The 21,865-nt window shown below is 36.6% G+C and overlaps 1 protein-coding gene across 2 annotated transcripts; it reads left to right on the top strand.

Moving 5' to 3' along the window:
- The first annotated feature begins 184 nt into the window (after positions 1 to 184).
- Positions 185 to 12,409, top strand: LOC145780826 (transgelin-3-like). 2 transcript variants are annotated; one of them, XM_082592470.1, is made up of 6 exons: positions 185 to 260; positions 2,898 to 3,063; positions 4,027 to 4,131; positions 6,741 to 6,830; positions 7,861 to 8,043; positions 10,188 to 12,409. In XM_082592470.1, the coding sequence occupies exons 1-6, from the start codon at positions 253 to 255 to the stop codon at positions 10,266 to 10,268; spliced, it is 633 nt and encodes a 210-aa protein (XP_082448596.1). In that variant the 5' UTR covers positions 185 to 252; the 3' UTR covers positions 10,269 to 12,409. The 2 variants fall into 2 exon arrangements, with proteins under 2 accessions (XP_082448596.1, XP_082448595.1); XM_082592469.1 differs by lacking the exon at positions 185 to 260 and having other exon boundaries at positions 2,804 to 3,063.
- Positions 12,410 to 21,865: the final 9,456 nt, after the last annotated feature.

Raw genomic sequence — 21,865 nt, 5'->3', positions numbered from 1 at the left:
TAGCCTAAACGTACATGCTGTTATCACTTGGGCAGTCACAGGTACCAAAGTCAGCAAGAACCATCAGTTTATAGCTGCGAGAAAACGCGTTGTAGTCTAATGCAAGCAAACTTACAGAAAATATCTATAGTAAATAACTAATTTTATATCGGTCGTTTACGCCTGACAAAGTGCTGAGGCGGATACTGAATGTTCTGGCTAGGCGAATCTTCTGGAACGAACGAATGACGAAATGAAGAGGAGGCTGACTTTATGAACAAGTGAGGTCTTTCGCTTCCTTTTCTGATTTCAGTAGCCTAAAGTGTATTATTGTGATATCTTGAGAAACAAATAAACCAGTAATTGATTATTACATTCACGTTATCTGGTAATACCATTTATAATTATAGCTTCACCATGATGGGCGAAGATGTGATAAATTATATGATCAAATTTTTTCTAAAATTAAGACATGTAGCCTAGCCTACCTCACCACACCTAGCAAAATTAAAAAGGTTTCACTTTTTATTATAACAAAAGAAAATGGCTAAGCAATTTTCTATATAGGCCTACTTAAAATTAAGAAGTGATGGGTAGCCTAACCCTTATTGTTTTCGCAGCGTGTGGGCTGACATGTCCTGAGAAGTTTGGCTGATTACTTTATTTTAATTCAGCTTTCATCTTTGAAGATCCTTCTCTTTGCATCAGGGCCAATCCGACCGATGTTTGCAGGAACAAGTCTTCTTTTTATAATCAACGCAATCAATTGTTTTGCAAAGCACAAGAATCTGATTGTTTTTATGTTGTTCTTAGAATGAACGTCTACAGACGTCGAATCAGTGTAAAAGCACGAATTTTGTTATCTGAGACAGGGTTAGGTGGTAGAGTTGTGGTTTAGCAAAAAAAAATCACTTTTATTGTAAAACAGTCTAAACTCTGGCAAGCAGGTGTCATTCAAGAGTAGCCAAGTGCTATAAGTGCCTTATTTGTTGTGAACTGTCGCGACTCAAAGTGTGCAAAGTTCAGTGGTCCGTTGCGACAGAACGAGTTCAAACGAGGTTGACCAATTTAACCGCAAAGAAAGGGTGACTCGTTTTCTTTGTTTCAGCTTTTAATTATACCGGCTCTAGGCAGGAAAAACAGGGCACCGTCTAGTTATCTTTTTATCAACATTTGATTTTAAAAATCAAACAAGCATTTCCTGTTGGCGTTAAACTCTTAAAGCATCTAACGAAACACATTGAAGAACTTAATTAAACCCTACTAAACTTTTATCCCTGCGTGTCCAGTTACCGAAGTTTGTCCTTTTGTTGTTGTCTGTTTCTTGTTTTTGTCGGTGACGTAAATGCTGGTGATGAGCGAGCAGCGCAGCAGCTCTGTCTGTAGTGAGAAAGTGATACTCCAACCTTGTGAACCAAGTGATTTGTGTAGCTGTATCAACTCATCCTTTTCATTAGTTTTGTTGTGTTTTGCACAAAAACGAATAAACGTTCTGTTTTCTGTTGTAATTCAAGCTAGGGTAGTTCAATACGGTAACTAAAAGTTGGAATAAGCTTAGTGTTTTTCAAGTTGAGTCAGAAAGTGCAGACAAAGCAATCAGTGAGACAAAAACGAAAAACTTCAATACACTGCCTGAAAATGAAATTCTTTACAATGTTTCGGTCTTTTCGGAAGCCTTTTTCACCTACAATCGGACCCAAATAGATTCTAAAACAACAGCAATGGCAAGTCGATTAGCTACAAGTACAAGCTAGCAGCAATGACAAGTTGATTACAGAAAAACGAAGCGAAATTTGAATGGAATCAGGTCAAGTGAAGCTGCAACTCAAAAAGTAGGCTTGATGGCTTTACTACAAGTCTACAACATTACAATAACATTTCAATTATGTAATTTCACACAATTTCTGTTGTTTTCAGCTACTTTACTTTATTCTTTATTTCCTTTTTTTTGTTTTGTTCTCTCTATTTTTTAACTTCTCATTCACTCAATTAATCACCAATCATTTTATTTTTTGTCATTAACGCGTCCGGAGCAAAAAAAAGATAGGCCACTACTAGCTACAATAGTCGAAATACCAGCACGTCAATGAACAGGAAAAGGCGTACTGTTGTATTCCGACGAATAAAAATAAATTGATTTGAACTGATGCGTTTCCAATCGTTATGAGAAAGCAAGTATTTGATGACGTTTATTTTACTTCCATGTAACGGTAGCAAAATTGTTTAACTTGTTGCTTTGGGCAGTGTATTTGACGAGCACTTTTGTTAAACACCTTGACAAGCCACTCAGCAAAAAAGTAACTGATTGACCACGAAGATGGACCAAACAAATCAGATGTTTAGAAGTACCGGTAGAAGGCTTTTTTTGTGACCTGTTAATTTAAGATCACGCTGGCAACTTTTGGAAACTGTCCTTCACATTTCCTTAGTCTCAGTGAAACATTATTGTACGCTGTTTCTACGGTAGGAAAACGAAATCTGACGCCAAATTGGAGACAAATGAAAGGTTGTGGCGTTTCTGCGGTGGGTCATTTAAAAATTTTAACAGCGAGGTATTTTTGGCCGGATTGTCCGACTAAAATAGGCCAAGTTTTGGTCGCATTCGAAACAACAATCTTCAAACGATTGGTCAGATCATTTGATTACTGTGCTACACATATGATGGAAAGTACTATCCAATATTAGGGGTCTAATATTCATTAGCCTGCCTTAATTTATTTTTTTCCCAAGAAGCAGCATTAATTACCAGTATGTATGTACGGTGTGAATACTGAATAAGCTATGCGTTACAACAAAATATTATTCTTTTTTTCTTGCAGATACTTAATAGCATATATTCATATTACAACTTTTTATTTATTTTTTGTTTTCTTTGGTGTGCCTAACACAACTTAAATCACAATGTCTTATCGTGTGAGGGCTATGGGAATGGACCGTGAAATTGAACAAAAAACGGAGCAAAAATATTCTCTGGATGATGAAAATGAGATTGTTGAGTGGATTGTTTCAGTGTTGATGTATGGAGAGGGTAAACAAGATTTTGAAGATTGTGATATAGAGGTACCAGAATGCCAAGGAAAACAGGTACTGATGTTAGAGTGATACTTTACATATTTGAAAGTATATACTGTCAAAATGGGAACAGCTGCAATTGCATTGTTATATGAGCTGTCAAAATAAATGAGCACAGTGATAATTAGTTATTGCCATCGGCATCTTGCAATTTCTGAAAGTAACAATGTCTCATGCCTAATACACCAAAATGCGTTTTCTTGAGATAAAATTCCTAGATAACATTGATGACCGTTGTTTAAACAAATCCTGAAGCTAAGTTTGTATTAATTGAGCCTACTAAGGTAAGCATTTGGATAGTTTCTGTTAATAATATGACTTACATTAAACGTATTATTTAGATGAAAACGTTTTGTTAGAGTAGTTTTCAACCAGGTTGTGTATAATCTTGATGCATTATTGTTTGGGTCTTTCGCTGATGCATTGCAGATTTAACTGGGTCAGTGGTAAAGTTTGTATGAGTATTGTTCAACACTCAGACTAGTATGCTACTGCTGGTAAAAGACTGTTTCTATTATTTCCTGTATTGAGGTGTATTGCCTTCTGTGGAGCTTTGCTCTCTTGTGATGCTTAATAGGCTACTAATTTGCCCAACATTAAATCATGAAACTTCAAAGAACCAGCTGTACCCACTCTTTGAATACTACTATTAACAAATCAATGGGCACTTGTGTATTTGAAGTGGTTTAAACTCCAAGTTATAATGTATCACCAGCGAAAGATTGTATTCTTTGAGTTAGATTGCAAATAGGATGCCCTAATAACCTTTGATTTCCTAAATCGGTATCTTTGTAACAATCTTTTGACTCCATTTTGGACTGCCATAACACTAAACAGAAAAATGGAGGTAAACCCAAACAGTTTTCTAAAGACTGCTCATGTTTGTCTGAAATTCAAATGACCTAAGACTTGTATAGACTTTTGTATACTGACCTTGGTCATGATTATCATGTGTTTTAACTGAATTCATTGAAGGCTTTCCAAGCGTGGCTTGCCAATGGAAAAATTCTGTGTGACCTGATGAACGTACTTTTTCCTGGAAGTTGCAAATGGCAAAACACAAGCAGAATAAAGTTAGAGGTAAGAAAAGTCAAAATAATTTTTCAAGAAAGAATCCCTTCTAAATGTTTTGTGGATTTCTGCTTCTTACTGCTTTTCTTTCTTCCACTCATCTACATCTTCGGGTATTTAGCCTTTCTTTTCATGCTTTATTTTCTGTTTTTTTACCTAATGTTGGAATTTTAGTCTTCATCTTGATTTCCTATCCTACACCGTCAATTATGTCGTTTGATAATTCTGTGGAGTTGAGTGCATCCAATCTATTGACCTGCTTTCTAAGCTTCTATACACCTTTTGTTTTCATTGAATATCTTTTATTTATCAATTTAAACGTCTCACGACATTTAGTTTCTTTTTTCAGATATATGGCATTTATTTGATTATTTGCTCTTGTCAAGTCTGTTTGTTTCGTCAATCTGTAACACACTTGCCTTTTTAACGTTTATGCTTATCCGACACCCTTCTTCCACTTGTACAGATTTGTTCCTTGTATTCTAGAATCATTACTCCAGCCATCTTGAACTTGCAAAATACAAACATGTTTCAAATCTAACTGTTAGGATAAGTAATTTTGGTGTCGGACAAAAATCTTCTTAACAAGTGAAACTGTATCTTGACTTAGTTTTATTTGAAACTGAAAGAACGTTTTCCTTAGTATGTTTTATCAAATTCATTGGTTAAGTGTGAGTCGATTTGTCAATGTAAAACTTGTGTTATTGAAATTTGTTTCCATTTAGATGCGCTTGGTAGGGTTCACAAACGGTTTATCAATTGGTTTGACTCACAATGGTTGTGACTCAATGCAGTTTTATCAACACTAAAATCTTATTCAATTCTGACTCAAAATACCAGAAATGAAGCAAAGAAGAATTAAAAGCTCTCAAATATACCCTCAAGCTTTTGAAACTAGGTAGAAAATTAGAACAAAACTCTTTCGCTTACAGCAGTTTATTTCAAGATCCAAATATTGAATATGATACATCATTTTTATGCAGTGAGAACATCAGATAGATCTGACACAAATTTTTTGTTTGGTTTAACTTACTTTAGCAGTCGTGGGTTAAAACTGTGGTTACATGATTTCTTATCCAACATTTACCGCTTTTTCATCTGTATGCACAATTTTGAATTAGTTTTAAAACAAGAAAATAATTTCAATTGCAGAGAACCGGTTTGTGTGAAAAATTACTTCCCAAATATTCCATGAGCGTATGTAAAAAATACTTGTTTCAATTAGAATGCAAAACGTAAACTTCAACCTGCAATATTGCATCATTCCTGCCATAGAACTTTATCTTTTCTAATCACAAGCGGTGTCATCATTAATTTGAACCAAACAGGATTTCGTTGAGTGATTACATTACGTTCTACGGACGATGACAAACGTAAAATAGTTGTAGCCTACTGGGTGGTTAACTGAGTCAAAAAGGGTAAACGATGTGAGATAATTGTCGAACTTAATAACAAATCTTTTCATGTTGTTTGCAATGCAACCGTACAACTATCATCTCACTTCTTGCACGATTCTATGCGACGTTATGGTGATGTAAAAACGTCAAACTTTAGTGGTTGAAGAGTTGTAGATACAGTATTACCTGTTTTGAAGAGTGCTGTGCTGTTGTTTTAAGACGTTTTGATTGAAATAAATGGAAATTTAAAATCGTGAAAACTTTACAATTTACATCTTCTGAATTGTCAACTTGTCCTTTTCAGACTGGGCGACATGAGTTAAGAATGATTAGTTTAATTGCCTTCTGTTGCTGGTAATATCACAAAGGTTTTTGAATAAAGCAGACTTACAGCACTAAATTGTTCTCCTAATCACGCAATCCTGAAGAAATTACAAAATCATTCGTAGTTCATAAAACATAGACTTTTCATTTAATTGGTTAAAAACTAATTGTGTTAATCAATAATATGGAAGAGAATTTTAGCCCAACATAATTTAAAGAAGCTCCACACATTAAGCGCAATATCTTCTTGTTGGATGAGGAATTGCACACTTGTGTTTTTTTTTACTGTGATGAGGCATCATGTGATAACTCGCAGTTCACTATTGAACTGAGACTTTCAATGATTTTGTAGATAAAATTATTTTAAAGAAAACCTTACTCAATTTCCATTCCAACATCAGCCACGGATCCCATATTTTCATCTCTCGCCACAAACTTACAAGAATATTTCTTCATGTTGGAATTGGAAAGCAGATTTGTTTCTTCAAGTGTTTTTCTGCTTCCTGATCTCACACAGGAAGAGCTCTTCTTTTTTATGTCTTATTAAAATCGAACCATTTTGTTCGCGCTTTATTCGCGCCTAATTCGCAAAGTTTTGCAGATATTGAAGGGATGTCGGACCCTATTTCGTGAGTAATAAAACTTATCATTTTTTTTTTAACCACCCAGCAAACTGTTCACTTGAAGCGGTTGACTGTCTCTTATCATTAGTCTCGTCCTGTTGCTCAACACAACAAACAGTGTACCAGACTCATTTATATCATTTATCATTTTTACCAGCCTCATTTTTATCAGCCCTATTTCGTGAGTTCGGTGTTTTCTGAAGATGCTTTGTTGCATTGTGCACATTATGTGGCAACAATTTTCTTGCGCAATTGAACCCTTGTTTGTTTACAGGCAATGCGGAAAAGCATAGAGATGAATAATATAGGAATATTTTTGGCCGCTGCAGAATGTTACGGAGTGAAAGTTATAGATTTGTTTCAGGTATGTTTTTAGCTTTGTACTTGTTACTCCTATAATTTCGTTTGATATCACTTTTTGATACGCTGTTTTGCTGCCTTTAATGTGTTATAATTCAGCATTTTTAATCAGAAAATCGTCAACTTTGTCAACGCAGCAGACGCTGAAAACAATTGGACATACCGATATAACCTTTCAGAAGTTATTACAATTTTAAGGCAACAAATTGCCAAGAAACGTCAAACTTAAAAATCTATTAGCATTCAAACTCCGTTGCACCAGAAGACCATAGTTGTACAATTCAGTGTAATTTTTCAACTGATGCACAAATTGCAATTGCACAACTGCGTTGCAATGTGGTTTGGATTTGTCTTTTTCACCTTGTCCTTTGTCTTGGACTACTCCCATTTTGTGTTGTTAGTTTTTGCGAAACAATTTGTATGTACAAGGTTGCTTATCGCAAGTTACTGGAACGATAAGGTGACATTTCCTTATCTTGAAGACTGCAGTTCTGGCCCAGCCAACAAATTAAGCGTTTTTTATATCAACGTCTCATGTCAAGTTCAATCATTCAATCAATCAATCAATCATTTTATTTTTTGTCATTAACGCGTCCGGGACGAAAAAGATACTAACTACAAAAATCGATATAGACCTACCAGCACGTTAATGAACGGGAAAAAGTGGCAAAATCTTGAAAGGTTTAAAACGTGCCTGAATGGAAAATCATGTAGTAGGCTATATATCAATAGTTAGCACGGCCACTAAACCCAAGTTTGTAGACTTTTCTGTTTTTCAAACTTTCGCAGATGATTTTTGGTCTTCAAATACATTTTTTCTATCAATATTTTGCCAGCAGAATTAGTTGATCAATTAAATCGTGTTAACAAAGAAGTTGTTATGTTGTGCTAGCAATAAAATTTAAAATGAAGTTTTGTCATTTTATTGCAACAAGCATTGAAACAATAAATACGAGTTGAAAGTTTCGGAAATTAAGTTTAATCACTATTTTATTTATCATGACTAACTAATTATCGTTGGCTATTCACCGCAGACGATAGACTTGTACGAGTCACGTGACTTGGCCCAAGTCCAGGTCACCCTGTACAAACTGGGTTCTGTCGCCCAAAAGAATGGGTTTCGTGGCCCGGTTATTGGGGTGAAGGTCGCTGATAAGAATGTTCGAAAGTTTGATGAGCATTTGAAGAAAGAAGGAAGAAATGTGATTGGATTGCAGGTATTGTCAAATGAGTTTTTACTGTATTGATGACCCCACGACGGCACAATTCGTCGCAATACAGAACAAGTTTCTTAATGTATTCACTCGCAAATTAAATCCAATTCTTCCACGAACCATTTTTACATTAAAAATCCCCGCTTAAAAAAATCAAACTACTGTTTTTGAAATCCTTTTTTTGTTACACTACACCAGGGTTACTCAACTAATGTTAACAAAAGTCCAGTTTGACAAGTTAAATATTTTTAGCTGTCCGGTGAATGGGTTATTTCACACGCAACCACGAAAGTTAAATTATCTGCACCAAACCACATTTTTAGGTAAAATGTAACTTTACTTTGATTTCTGAGAAAGCGTTAGATTTCGGAGTGAAAAGATTTCTGAGTGAAAGATTTCTGAGAAAGAAAGGGAGTCTGGGGGGCGAAGCCCCCAGCAACTAGGATAATCACAGTAAAGATTGCTTCCTCTTAGTAGAAATCTGTTTAAAGCCCTGAAACGTGGCAATGAAGTTATTCTTCCAAAAGCTCAAGGTCCACCATCAACACCCAGAAGGTCCGGATTCGGACCGCGGTCCGCCAGTTGAGTAGCCCTGCACTACACAAAATACTGGTTTTATCTTCTCATGTTATCAAGAGCTGCTTTTAAAGTGAATTAACTATTTATTACATTAACCTGATTAAATGTAATCACAATATAAGACACTCACTGTGCAGCTGATCGTTCTTTTCAAATTGTAATGACGTGAGTTTACAATTCCCAGGCAGATTTTCTGTTCAAACTATGTCCATCGACAATATTGTTGTCAAAGTGCTTTTCTTAATCGCAGCTTGTTTGCTGACGATGGGCGGACGATCAAAAAACACGTTTTTACAACTGTTTGTTCAACAAACACACGTTAACTGGCATTTAAATAGCTTTAACTAATCAGTTCACTCGAATTTCCAGGCAAATTGCGACCCACCTAGCAAATTATCCCCTTTTTACATTGGTTAAATGTCCACGGACGTTAAATCAATGCAAAAAGGACTGATTTTTGGATGTGAAACACATGACGTGTTTCAGTCTTTTATTCAGTTAACTGGTTCAATCAATCGTTTTTGTGACATGTTACTTTTAATAGATGCTAAATTGTTCGCTTCATTTTACTTGATTACCGTCATGTTTCATATTCTACAAAGCTACTGGATTTTGCACCAAAGTCGATGTTTCATCACAAGATAGCATCCAAACGTTCGCCAGTATTTTTCAATGAAACCCATATAATAATAATAATTAGATAGTAGTATTTCTGTAGTCTCTAGAACTACGAAATGTGACTACTGACCATTGCACGCCCCGTGCTTGGAAATACCGAGGCCACATCCACGAACTATCAGGGAGAGCAAAAAATCTGACGCGTTTACATTGCTTCAAAATACTGCACTTACGTAGAAACGATGTCAAAAGTCCTTTTGCAGCTTGATTCAGATGGGAATATTTACCAATCAGCCTGTGCGTATGGCTCAATGCTCAGGAGTGAGCCATGAGAGTTTTTTGCATACGTTGTTGCGAGCACCGTAGGCCTGATGCATGAAATTAGTGCTGTTTCTTGACTTGGTTCATGTCCAGCACAAGCGAAAAAACCTCCACTTTTATTGATGCAATTTGTCCCTCTAATTGCATACAGCGCCTCGCTATTGCGTTTCCATGTATTCCAATAACTGTCAATCACATGTTACGACATCCGCTCTGCCCATTCTCATTGCCTGTCATTGCGCACGCAGGCTTGTTCGAAATGTTGGAAAGCCATTCTTTTTTCCATGGTTACAAACAGTTTCTGTAACGACTAACGAACATTCTATTCTAACCCTGTCAGCAACTCAGTCATTTTTTACATTAATTCTATGCCTGCAGACATTGAATCGATTCAAATAATGACTCGAGTGGCCGGCTGGGGTGATTTCACTACTGTAGCAAGAGACAGCCATTCAGCACACTACAAAGTATCCGATCCTAGCATACAAAAGTTGGTTTTTCATATCGTTTTAACGTCATAAGATCTTGAAACTGGGAAAAAAACAATAGTTATTTGCTCTGATACGAACTTTTATTACTTTTGATCAAAACTCCGTTTTAAGATGACGAAATTGTGACCCTTTTTGCAGATGGGGACAAACCAAGTTGCTTCTCAGCGGGGAATGACGCCTTATGGGCTAGGCAGACAAATGGTTACCAAAATTCAATAAGGACTCAAACTTCAGACATTGGCAAGGTCAGAAAATACTGTGGAAATTGACGACTTGTTTTGTGCTTCTTGAATGACAATACGAAAGCTACTTTTTTCCAAAACAGCAACATGGTACCTCATCATCATTGTTTTAAAAAGACAGAAATCATGACACTGTCTACCCCTGATGGAAAAAGACTACGCGGAAATTGCTTGAAATCAAAAACCCCGCGCTATTTGCAATTCCGAATTCGTCACTTCAAGAAAGTCGAAGTTGATATTAAAAAGTTTGTGTCACTTTTATTAAATTCCATCCAACCGGCATTGTATCTTATTCTCGCTGTTTCAATCACTGGGAATTTCAATCTTTCAATCAGATATGCTTTGCATGATGGCCTAATCATAATCGTGTACTTTTTTAAGCTTCTCTTGCTTTTTATGAAATATATTCCTCCGCGCAGTCTGTGTTCATTTGCGATCAAATATCATTCCTCCTGGGTCAATGTTGCGTGTTTCAACTGAAATTAACGAAAAAAAACTGATAGAAAGTTGCGACTTTTATTTCAAATTTTTATTTTCAACTTTAATTTGTGACAAAAAACGTTAACCAGAAATGGATGAACTCTCACTTCTAGTCCTTCCGTGTTTTTCTAATATTTTATTTACCACATTTTGTATTTTCAGTCATTGTTTTGTGTGTCTTTTGTCGCCACCATTTTTAGCCTGGTCTGTATCTATTATGTTTTGCTCAACAAAAGCCACATCATTTTGCGTATATTTTGTGTTTAAAAACTTAAAAATAGCAAAACACATAGTTATGTTATTAGCCTTTGTGTATGTGGTATTTTGTGTAAATTGATGAACCACTGAATAATAAAATCACCGTAACTTTACGTATTTCCAACGAAAAATTAACAGCAATTATTGCTGCACTGTTATTGTACAATTTTCAAATTGTGAACTAGTAATTTGTAAGTCACTCCAATGAATCCATTTCGAACCCATTAAATGTTCACATCGTGCTTTCTGTCATTGAAACTGCGTTTATTCAAATATAAACAACATCAAACTACCATTAAATCAACGGAGCGTTACAATCTAACCGCCATCGCTTACTTGATGTCTGCCTTGCCAGCCGCTGGGTGTGCTTACGTCATAGATATAGAAGCTCACCTGATAATAGGCTCCGTTTCAATAACTGCTCTTGTGGAAAACAGTTTATTATTTTTGCACCACAAATGGCAGCTCGCATCCGCTGGCAAGGTACCGGCTTGCAATCAGTTTTTGTTTTACATTGATTTAACGTCGGCAAACGTTGAATCCATGCAAAGAATAGTGATTTGCTCTGTGGATGAACCGTAACATTTTGTCTGATAACAATGAAAAAACTTTTATTTTTATTATTAGAAATGTTAACGCTTTGGTGGAGAGTTCGTTTTGTGGAGCCATAGACAGACAAAACAAAGTAACTGCAACGGGTTTAATATATTGTTGCACAAAGAAATATAGCATAATTAAAATAATAATTAAAATAAAACTCAAACGTTTTCGACACGTGCTTGTGTCCTCATTAGGAATTATTTTAAATCTGCAATACATAAACGTTACAGTTATAGTGCATAGTCAGGTTTATCTTTTAACTTTCGTTTTATTGCAGATTTAAAGTGATTCCTGATACGGACACTAGTACGTGTCGAAAACGTTGGAGTTTTTTTAATTATGTTACTTTGTGTAATAAATATGTTAAACCCGTTAAAGTTACTTTGTTTTGTCAAATTGTCAGTCTATTAGAAATGTGTTTTGAGTTGCATTTCTGCGCTGAAAGTTACATTCTTTTTCGTTGCTTTAGCATCAGCTGATGAGCAAGCATAAGTTCCTTATCACAACTTTTTTAGTTAGCATTTATCATTCCGAACAGTCCGAACTGCAAACAGCATTGTTGAAAATCAGCTTTCAATGTTAACAAATTTTATTAGATTTTGTCATAGACCGTGACTCTGCTTTTAACTACGGCCATGTTTTATTTTGAATGTTTTCGAAGTTGAAAGACTTTTTAAACCTTCCAATTCTTGTTGTGTCATATATTACGTGATAAATGTTTTGTGATTGCTGTTGGTTATGTCACGTCGCTGAAAAGAATTGAAATTAAACAAAAAATACTCGCATTCTGAAAGTCTGGCCAAGTAATATGCCTTTCAGGCTATCATGTCCAAACGACGTATTTCCAATGTAAAAATGCTTGCAACTTTTGTTTTCAAAGGATTATTTAGCAACCAATTTGTAAGATCATTTCAGTTCTGCAGCTTATGTTCTTGAAGTTCAGCTGGGTTCTTTTGTTCAAATCCTTTTGGATCAGACTAACGTTAAGACATGGGGCAAACGTTTTTGTAACATAATTTGATGAAAAACCACCAACACCTTATTCACCGACTTGTTGCATAAGGTTTTGCAATCAAACGCTATCACGGATTGATCAAGTTTACGTTGCTTGACGTCGCACTGACGTTTTAATGCAACTAATCAAATGGATGCAACTACCCAACCAGCAAATCAGTCCTTTTACATTGATTCAGCGTTTGCAATCGTTAAATCAAGGTAAAAAAGACTGATTTGAAGAATAAATAGCTCAAACTTCTGTTCCCCTTGTTTTTACGTTAGACAAGAGTTTTAATTGCTTTAAGCCTTTTTACGATCGTTTTCGAAAAACCAAGCAAAAATTAGCTTAAATTAGGAGGAAAACAATCTCAACTATGCAATTTAGCTAGTAGCGTTTTTGCGGTAGATCTTTGAACTTGAAAGATAAATATTCTATGGATATTTTTATCTTGATTTGTTTATTTTGTAAAGGTTGGTTGCCAAAGGTGCGATTTAAAAATCAAAGTCTTTTTGTTAAAAAAACACAAAGTAGTTTATTAGGTCATCGTATCATAGGACTGCTCACTGAGCCTACTTACATATAGGCCTAAGCTTTATCTAGGGACGGTACATTACGGGACGCGCAACTCCGTTGTTCCTTCAACATCAGAAGGGTCAATTGCCAATTTGACATTTTTTTTTACGCTTTACTGCAGGCTTGCTTTCAACTAAAAACCTTAAATTACTTTAAAACCAACTTAACTCTTCTTATATAACCCATAAACAATAAAATATTTTGTAAATTAGAAAAAAAACGTAACCTTTCTAGTGTTGCGGATAAGCCAAAAGCGGATGAAGTTTCGCATCCCTATGATCTACAAGCCCTAGCTTTATCATACAAACCACAAATGTTTTGCACCTACCAGCTACTTCTTTTTCTTCGGCGTTTGAAATATTTCCACTTTGGTGTTGATAAATAAATTGAGAATTCAGACAATTGAGGCTGCTAAAAACGCAGGCCAGTTAGCCAGTAATGTCACAAATCACTGGAGATGTAATGCGAAGGTGAAACTCGGGATTTTTGTTTCGATATTGGAAATAGTAATTCTGAACTTGTACTCTAAACTTTAATATCAGCAGGCTACATTACTCAAAATTGAAACCGAACTAAAATCACTATAATCTGAATGAAAAAAGTATAGTCTGAAAAAATTATCTGCCCTGACAATAATAGATAATAATGTTATGGTTTTATTTATGGTCGCTCTGCACCAACTGAGGTCTTTTATCGCCAAGGCTCACTTTTAATTTTATATCAGGTTTACGACGTCATCACATTATTATCCGACTTGTTCTCATTGTGTTATGCATGAAAGAACACAATTGGTACTATTTTTAAAGTCTTCGGTCTGACCCGATCTGGAATCGATCTCAGATCCACCAGCACCAGAGCTAAAGGCGAAACCACCCCGCCACTGAGATGGTGAAAACAGTAGAGGAATTATCTGGAACTGCGAAAAAAGAAGCAACAAGATTAAACAATAATGGTTCAACCCGAGGCGTGAGCTATTGGGTAACGCACTTCATAAACAACTCTCCGTTCAGCAGGGGGGTTTAGGTGGTACTTTTGGACCCGAGCCCGGATTTAAAAAATTCCCCGCAACTTCAAACATTATCAAGATCTTAATATAACCAGATCTAATGGAATTGCCATCAGAGCCACTAAAACTTAAAACAGCCACTTCAGCCGTCAGATGGTAAAGTACCGGGCCCCTTCTGGGTACCGGCCCACTTCAGCTCTGTGGTGGTGAAATAGCCACTTCAGCCACCAAACAGGAAAATAAGAATTTAGTTTAGTATGTAAAAACAAAATATAGTAGGCTAGGGCCCAGTGGTTCTCAAACTTTTTTTTGTTGTGACGCCTATGGAAAAGTTTTCTGGACTTGCGACGCACCAACAAATAAAAGTTAAACAAGTTAGTTAAAAAGAGGAAACTTACTATTAAAGTTGTGTTTATTAATACAACAACACAAAGCAATGCATATTATTTAATGTGACGTGTGGACTTGCTTGTTTTTACAAAGTTCATTGGGAGAATTTTTGAAATTGGCACCCGCATTTCTCTTTCAGTGTTTATTGGTGATCGAAATTTGCTTTTCATCACCGCCAAGGCAGAAAATCCTGCTTCACATAAATATGACGTGGCAAATGGGATAATAATTCGTAGTGCTTTCTTCACCAAAGCTGGATAATAGCCATTCATTGAAATCCAGAAATTTTCCGGATTTCCTGAATTAAACATCCTTTTCAGGGAGTTGTCACAAGAAAGGTCAATGTAGACTTCTTTATCTTGTGCAGTAAAAGACAATGGAGTAGGTTGGACGAAAGGATCACGAATCCATTCGTAGTTTGATACATTTTCTGGGAAGTATTTTGCAAATTTCGACTCGAGCTTGGACAAATGTTGCCCAAATATGCTTCGCAAATTTGAAGGCAGCGTCATATTTTTCTTTTCAAGCAAATTGGACAAGAAAGTGAAGTATTGAGAGCTTCCAGACAGGTTTGCTGTATCTTCCTTCTACAATAGCAGCTTTTTAACAAATGCTGCAATTTTATCTGAAACGTCATTTTTATCCGGCCCTTGCATAGAAATGTTCAGTTTGGCAAAGATATCACACAAGTAAGCCAATTTCAATAAAAAATCGTCTGAGCTAGACAATCTGCAAGTGGATTATTTTCTTGCTGCAAAAAAGCCTGAAATTCATCCACCAATTCGTAGAAGCGTTCAACGGATTTTCCAAGCGAAAGCCACCTGGATGAAAATTAAAAGAGCAAACTCTGATGCATTCATTTCTCCACAAAGTTTTTTGAAAACTCTTGATTTCAGTGGGCGTGTTTGAATGGAGTTAATAACTTTTGATGACAACTGCAACTGCTAATCAAAGGGTTAACCTTATTTTTATAAGATAAACTGAGTTCAGCTACGAAACGGAACTATTCTGCGACGCCCTTGGAAAATTGAAACGACGCACCAGGGCGTCGCGACGCACAGTTTGAGAACTACTGGGCTAGGCTATAATGTTTTTGACAGTTTGAGTGTAGACATTACATTTATCGATAAAATACATTGTAATAAAATATCTTTTCCTTGTATCTGTCAGGAACTAGCACAATACTCGTGATCCTTCTTAGAAATGGTTGTTCAATGGTCAGGCAACCAATTTCATATGCTGTACTGGTATATGCTTCGAAGAAACAAATTTCGGTTTCTAAACAATAGTCTGCTTTGCAGGATAAATTACTAGTGTTTAGTCTACCGTATAGTGATTTCCCTAACCACGAATATTTAGTGAAATAACCCGAAACACGAATTTCAAAATACACAGACTAATGTTTGCTTAAACTCAAAAACTGAAATGGCACCGGTAAGAAGATCGCTATCCTTATTTCTGCACTAAAACTAGACCAAAACCGCTTTCAGATATCAGCAATCAGCAAATGTTTGACCTAGGGCCCTAACCCCTAGGCCTAAAAACTTTTTTCAAATCAAATTGGACACTTTCTGACCGTCTACACTAACTTTGCTGTAAATTCTCTTCTGGTGAGCTTAGAATAGCCAGTGAAGCATCAATTAAATGGAATCGGGAAGTAATACTCTAGTGCCATGTGACAAATAAAAGTTCAAAAAAACAACTGCTAGATAGAGATAGTAAGTTTTGCGGTTCGGGAAATTTTAAGATTGCACAAGATTTGTTAAACGGCCATGCTTTTGGCATACTGGGTTTGATCGAGCACAGAATAACAAAAAGCTCTACGTCTAACAAGACTGACACCACAAACAAGAGCAAGCTACTGCATTACATTACAGGCTGCCAGCAGCGCCAAGATTGTGATAAGTTGTATGTAGTAAAATTTTAATGCCTTTGAGAATATAATAATATATATATAAATGATATTCCTCTTAATTTTCTACTTTGAACAGCATGTGTCATCCTCATTTTAACAGCACACCGATAAAAGTTTGTACACAACCTTTATATTCATAACATTGTCGATGAAGGCGTCCCGAAAATAATTGGTACCGGGCCCGAGAAATCTTGTCAACGGCCCTGCCGTTCAGTCTCACCTTATAGCAAGTGAGGCTCGCCCTAATAGGCTGCAGCCTTCCCTCGTAAATTGGTGAATGTAATGTAAAACATTATTGTAGCCTATCCATTAAAAACAGCTGCGAGCCGCCACTGCCTTGTAGACGAAATGAATTACGGTAGCCTACCGTACTATACTGGCAACAAGCATAGCTTTTTTTGCTCACCTTGGTTGTTTAAACCTATACAGCAAACTGTCAACATTAAGCCAAGTTTTAGAGTTTTTATCAGTCCGAAGGTAAAAATTTCTACAGTCAAATTTTAACTCATTCTCAAATAGTTTGTGATAGAACAAACTCGAGCAGCTACAATACCAGACAGCAAATCAGTCGCGTTTACATTGATATAACGTCTGTGGACGAATCAATGTAAAAAGCGACTGATTTCCTGTCTGGGATTTGATTAGCAATGCATTGTTCTCAGAGCTTTGTAGTGCAGAATGCAATAGTTTCAGCACACACTTATAGAGACAGGTTAAAGCGAAGTGACAGATCATAACAACACTTCCATGTGTTTTATGAGATGAAAAAACTAAATTCTTGAAATCGATAAAAAATCGTCCAAGTCATTTGCCAATGACATATTTAAGTTTTTGTAAATTTTGAATGAAAATTTTAAACCAGTTTCAGAACGCAGATATCAAAAGCTTGATGACCAGATAGCCAAAATTGATATAGTGGTAGGCTACACCTATACGCACGAAACAAACCATAGTAGCCTATTTCAAAAGCTCAAAATGGTAATTTAAAACGACTTTCTCTACATTTGGCTTTAGCCAGCTCACTTTTCTGGGTTATAGTTTCCGCTTAATGACGCTCTAGAGCAGTGGTTCCCAACCGGGGTGCCGCGGCACCCTGGGGTGCCAATTGCAATGCTCAAGGGTGCCGCGAGATATTGCAATACTGTGGCCCAATCTTTATTTTAACTTTAACCCGTTAAGTGCGGAATTTATTTATTTATTTTAACTCTAATCCGCGGTAAGCCTTTGTTTTCTCGCCCAGGAAAAACAGCGTAAAAAAGATTTTGATTCGTTGCTGTTCTTTCCAAAAAAACGTCCGCCCCGATGGCTCATTGGTTACGCGCCCGGCTCAAGATCACGCGGCGCTGGTTCGACTCTCGGGGTGTGCGCTTGAGCAACGCATTTTTAGGACTGCTCTAGATTCAGCGGCACTTAGTGAGTGGAATAATTCCCCGGCAACAACACTTCAATAATCGGAAAACTTCACTCTGCCAACCTCGGTAACCGGCCTTGCGAGAGCCTCCACAAGTATGCGAAACTACCAGGAATAACCTATCAAGGCTTTGTCAGTCCGAGGATAAAGATTCAAAACCAACGTTTCATGATTTTGTTTTGCGTTTCACGGCGCACAAAGTCAAATTGCAGTGATGGATTTTATCGAATTGTGTGAACCAGCACGATTATAAAATTGCACGATTGTTTGCGAAATATTATAAAATTGGAAACTTATGTTGGATAAAAATTTGACGAGTTCTGGATAAAAATTCAAAATGAATATCCTTGCGTTAGAAAGAAAGCTCTTGTACTTTTGCTACAGTTTCCACATCATACCTATGTGAAAGTGGATTTTCCGTATTAACGAACATTAAAACTAAAAAACGAGAACGACTGCTTATAGTCGAGGAAGAAATGCGGGTGGCTTTATCGAATGTGCCCCCAGATGTTAACCCTTTGAAGGTTGGGGGGGGGGGCTGCCAATTCAACTTTTTTGTATCAACAGTTGCATCTCTAAAACCACTGAGGCTGCGACTACGAGATTTCTTGACTCTTCCTAACTTTTATTCACCTTTATTGAGCTGAAATTTTGAGCGAATAAAGGTTATAAATTAAGAGATATAAGGCATTTCTCAGCACATCCTCTGAAATATTTCATATTCTATTGTTCAAAATTTTCCCACCAGCTGGATGAAAGTAATTAATTTGGCCCATGTCTCGTTAATTAAATGATTCAAATTGAGATTATGTAAAAAAAAATTAATCACAACATTGCAATGCATGTTCTTCATTTCTCTACCAAAAAATACTAAATAATCCAAACGTCATAAGTCACCTCAACATTTCAACGTATATCAGCAGTTCTAAAATTCACATAGCTTTAATTTTCGGATATGCTCAGCGTGAATAATTTTACAAAGTAAATCTCAACTTTTGAAACCGTGCCTTAAAAAAATCACAGAAATATCACTCCTAAACCATAAGAAGAATCGACAGCCCCCCCCCCCCCAAACTGAGCAAGACTCCAGAAGCCCAACTTTCTAAGGGCTAAGGGACTTTGTGCAAGAAATCAAGCTCAAATTTCACACTGACTTTTGAATAAATACATTTATTTACGCGCGCTATACTGTACAACTCATTCTGTGTTATTTCATATAGTTATTTGAAATACAGAAACCTCATAAAATTGATCCAGTTTTGCCAGGGTGCCGCAAACTATTTATCTCTTTGATAGGGTGCCACAAGGTCAAAAAGGTTGGGAACCACTGCTCTAGAGTCATGTGGAGTGGAGTGTCGACAAAGCAATTCAAAATTGATTTTCGACCTTTTTATTGTCAGTTTTATGCGCATTGCAATGCACCCAGATGAATGCAATGCGTTTACGTCGTGCATTTATCATTGAACCCCAAAACTCACCTTCGCAACAAAATAGGCTACCTATTAACATTGCAAGGTTTGGGTTCAGTAAAAGCCTGTAAAAGATAGAAGTGAGTGACGCTGTTTACGAGTGATGAGATTTCAGTTGAATAATGTTCATCATTCCCACTTTTTATTGTAATACCTCACATGTGTTTGCAAATGTTTACTAAAATCGAATAAAAAATAAAATGCTGCAAATAAAAAAGGGCTAAAATTCAACTAAAATCTCATCACAAGAATCAACAAGTTATTTTTGTTTACAGGTCGTGATTCCACGGTTCATTTTGAGACTGAATTTCGATTCAAACAATGAAATATAATATACATTTTACGTTTAAATAACACATTGTTTGCTTTGGGTCACCAGAACCGCTTGCAGAGACTGGCAGGTTGTCAATGGTTAAATTTGTTTGTGATTGATTGTTAATAAAAATATTTGCAAATGTTGACAAAAGCAAAATAAACAACGATCACCGCAAAATCAATTTGCTTCTATTTAAGAAAAAACATTGAGTAAATATCAAAAAGGGTTTATTAGCTCACAGTTATCACGAAAAATCCTGATTTGACAAATATGTTAACCTCCTAACAACAAAAAAGGTGATCACTGAACAATAGCGAAGAACGTGCCTCACTTCACCCACGTATCTAATGGAAAGCAATCGGCAAACCGCCTCATCAGGTTAACAAAACAATGTAAAAATAAACCCCTTCTGTTTATGTTTTCACTGGAAAACATCGTAACTATCAAAAGTGTGTTTACTGGATCCTACTGAGTACTGACTCCACTTTTCCCCTGAAAAAACTCTAGTTGCGCTATTGATTGGAAAGTGCTCCTCAGCCAACAAACGTGGCACTCTTTACGTTGTTTTAAGGTAGTCAAGCGTGGAAACAATGTAGAAGTGCTTGCTTTACTGGCTACTCAAAAGCTATTGAGCTTTTTGAGTAGACTAGCATAAGAAGATTGCCCTCCAATTCAAAGGGTTTGGTTTTGATTAGAGTTGAAAAAACGACAAGCTACCAGAAATTCTTTTCAGTCGAATGCTTGTCTAAAATCGAATTGTTTTGATTGTTCAAGAAACCAACCTTTTTTGGTTAGATCTTTTTCCTTTAGTAGTTCCAATGAAAGAAAATTCTTTCTTTTCTAATCGAGAAAAAATGTAGAGGTTTTAGCTACATCTGCTAAACCAGCCATCGATTTGTGTTTATCTTATCATGACGTAATGTAAGAATTCGTACCATATCTTTGATCGACTTCTATATTCGGTGAGAGAGCCAACAACCAATGCACGTCTGGCTGGTATTGATTTCCGTGACATCATAACGAGAGGTCGAAAGGCAAGTGCACTTTCGCGACGTCCTTTTAGATGAAAACAATGGCTGCTGTCTAAGTGAATCAGGAAGAGTCATAATTCATTTGCCTCACGCTATCGAATGATATCTCCTGTGTATATCTACTAGTCATAGCGCGAGTTTGTGACTGATTTAATTATTTATATTTATTAACAGCATTGGCTCCCAACACTTTGTTAAGCGACACTCCTTGTCGAAATATCGCCAAAGAACCTAGACAGTAAATCAGTCGTTTTGTTTTACATTCATTCAACGTTTGCAGAAGTTTAATTACTGTAAAAAACGATTGATTTGCTGTCTAGGTAGTTGATGTAAAGCAGGTTGATGTCAAACTTTTACTTTTGATGAGCTCGATCAGATTGTGAAACACCAATAACTCACTTCAGCACATGAAAAGGCGTGCTGCTTTCACCAAAGCTTACATATCAAATAAGTGAACCATTTTCTGGCATTCCTCAAATTCACTCCTATGCGGTGTAAGCTTTTCGTCAGGACAACGTCTGGCGCGGTAACACTGGTTATCAACAACGATTAATTCCACTGGCGTGGTATTTGCTTTACGCACGTCCGGACAGTTCAAAATCGCTTTGTTTGATTAGTTGAGTGAAGAGAATAAAACTTTAAGTGGCAGTTTGTGGTGTGGATTGCTGGGCGAACAAATTTAGCCGGTAAGTGGCTCCAGCTCAAGAAGACGAACTGTAAGGTACTGAAGCACTTTCAACCGGATAAGCTATGTTTTCAAAATAGATACACGCCTGGCTTTTCACGCACAGATATCCAAGCTTGTTTCAGTCACTTCAGGAAGTTCAGGCCAATGCCAGCATCTCCACTAAGGAACATGCAGAGCCTTGTAGGTCAAACAGATTTTTGACAAAATTTTCTGACAGGACTTTTAGAATGGATTTTTTTGCGGCAATAAAATAATCTATATAAGCAGGGCCGGATTTAGCTGATGGGGGGCCCGGGGCACTTTCAGATCGGGGGGCCCCCGTGCAAACAAATTTTTCGCGCCTACGGCGCAAAAAACACCTCTACGTCTATAGTAGCATTAATCCAGCACTGCACAGCATTTTGCAGAAAATTCAAAGGCTAAAAGAAAAAAATAACACA

This window comes from Aplidium turbinatum, chromosome 12, assembly GCF_918807975.1.
Source record: "Aplidium turbinatum chromosome 12, kaAplTurb1.1, whole genome shotgun sequence".
NCBI lineage: Eukaryota > Metazoa > Chordata > Ascidiacea > Aplousobranchia > Polyclinidae > Aplidium > Aplidium turbinatum.
Note: the sequence above shows the minus strand (reverse complement) of the source record. Positions and strands in the feature narration are given on the sequence as shown.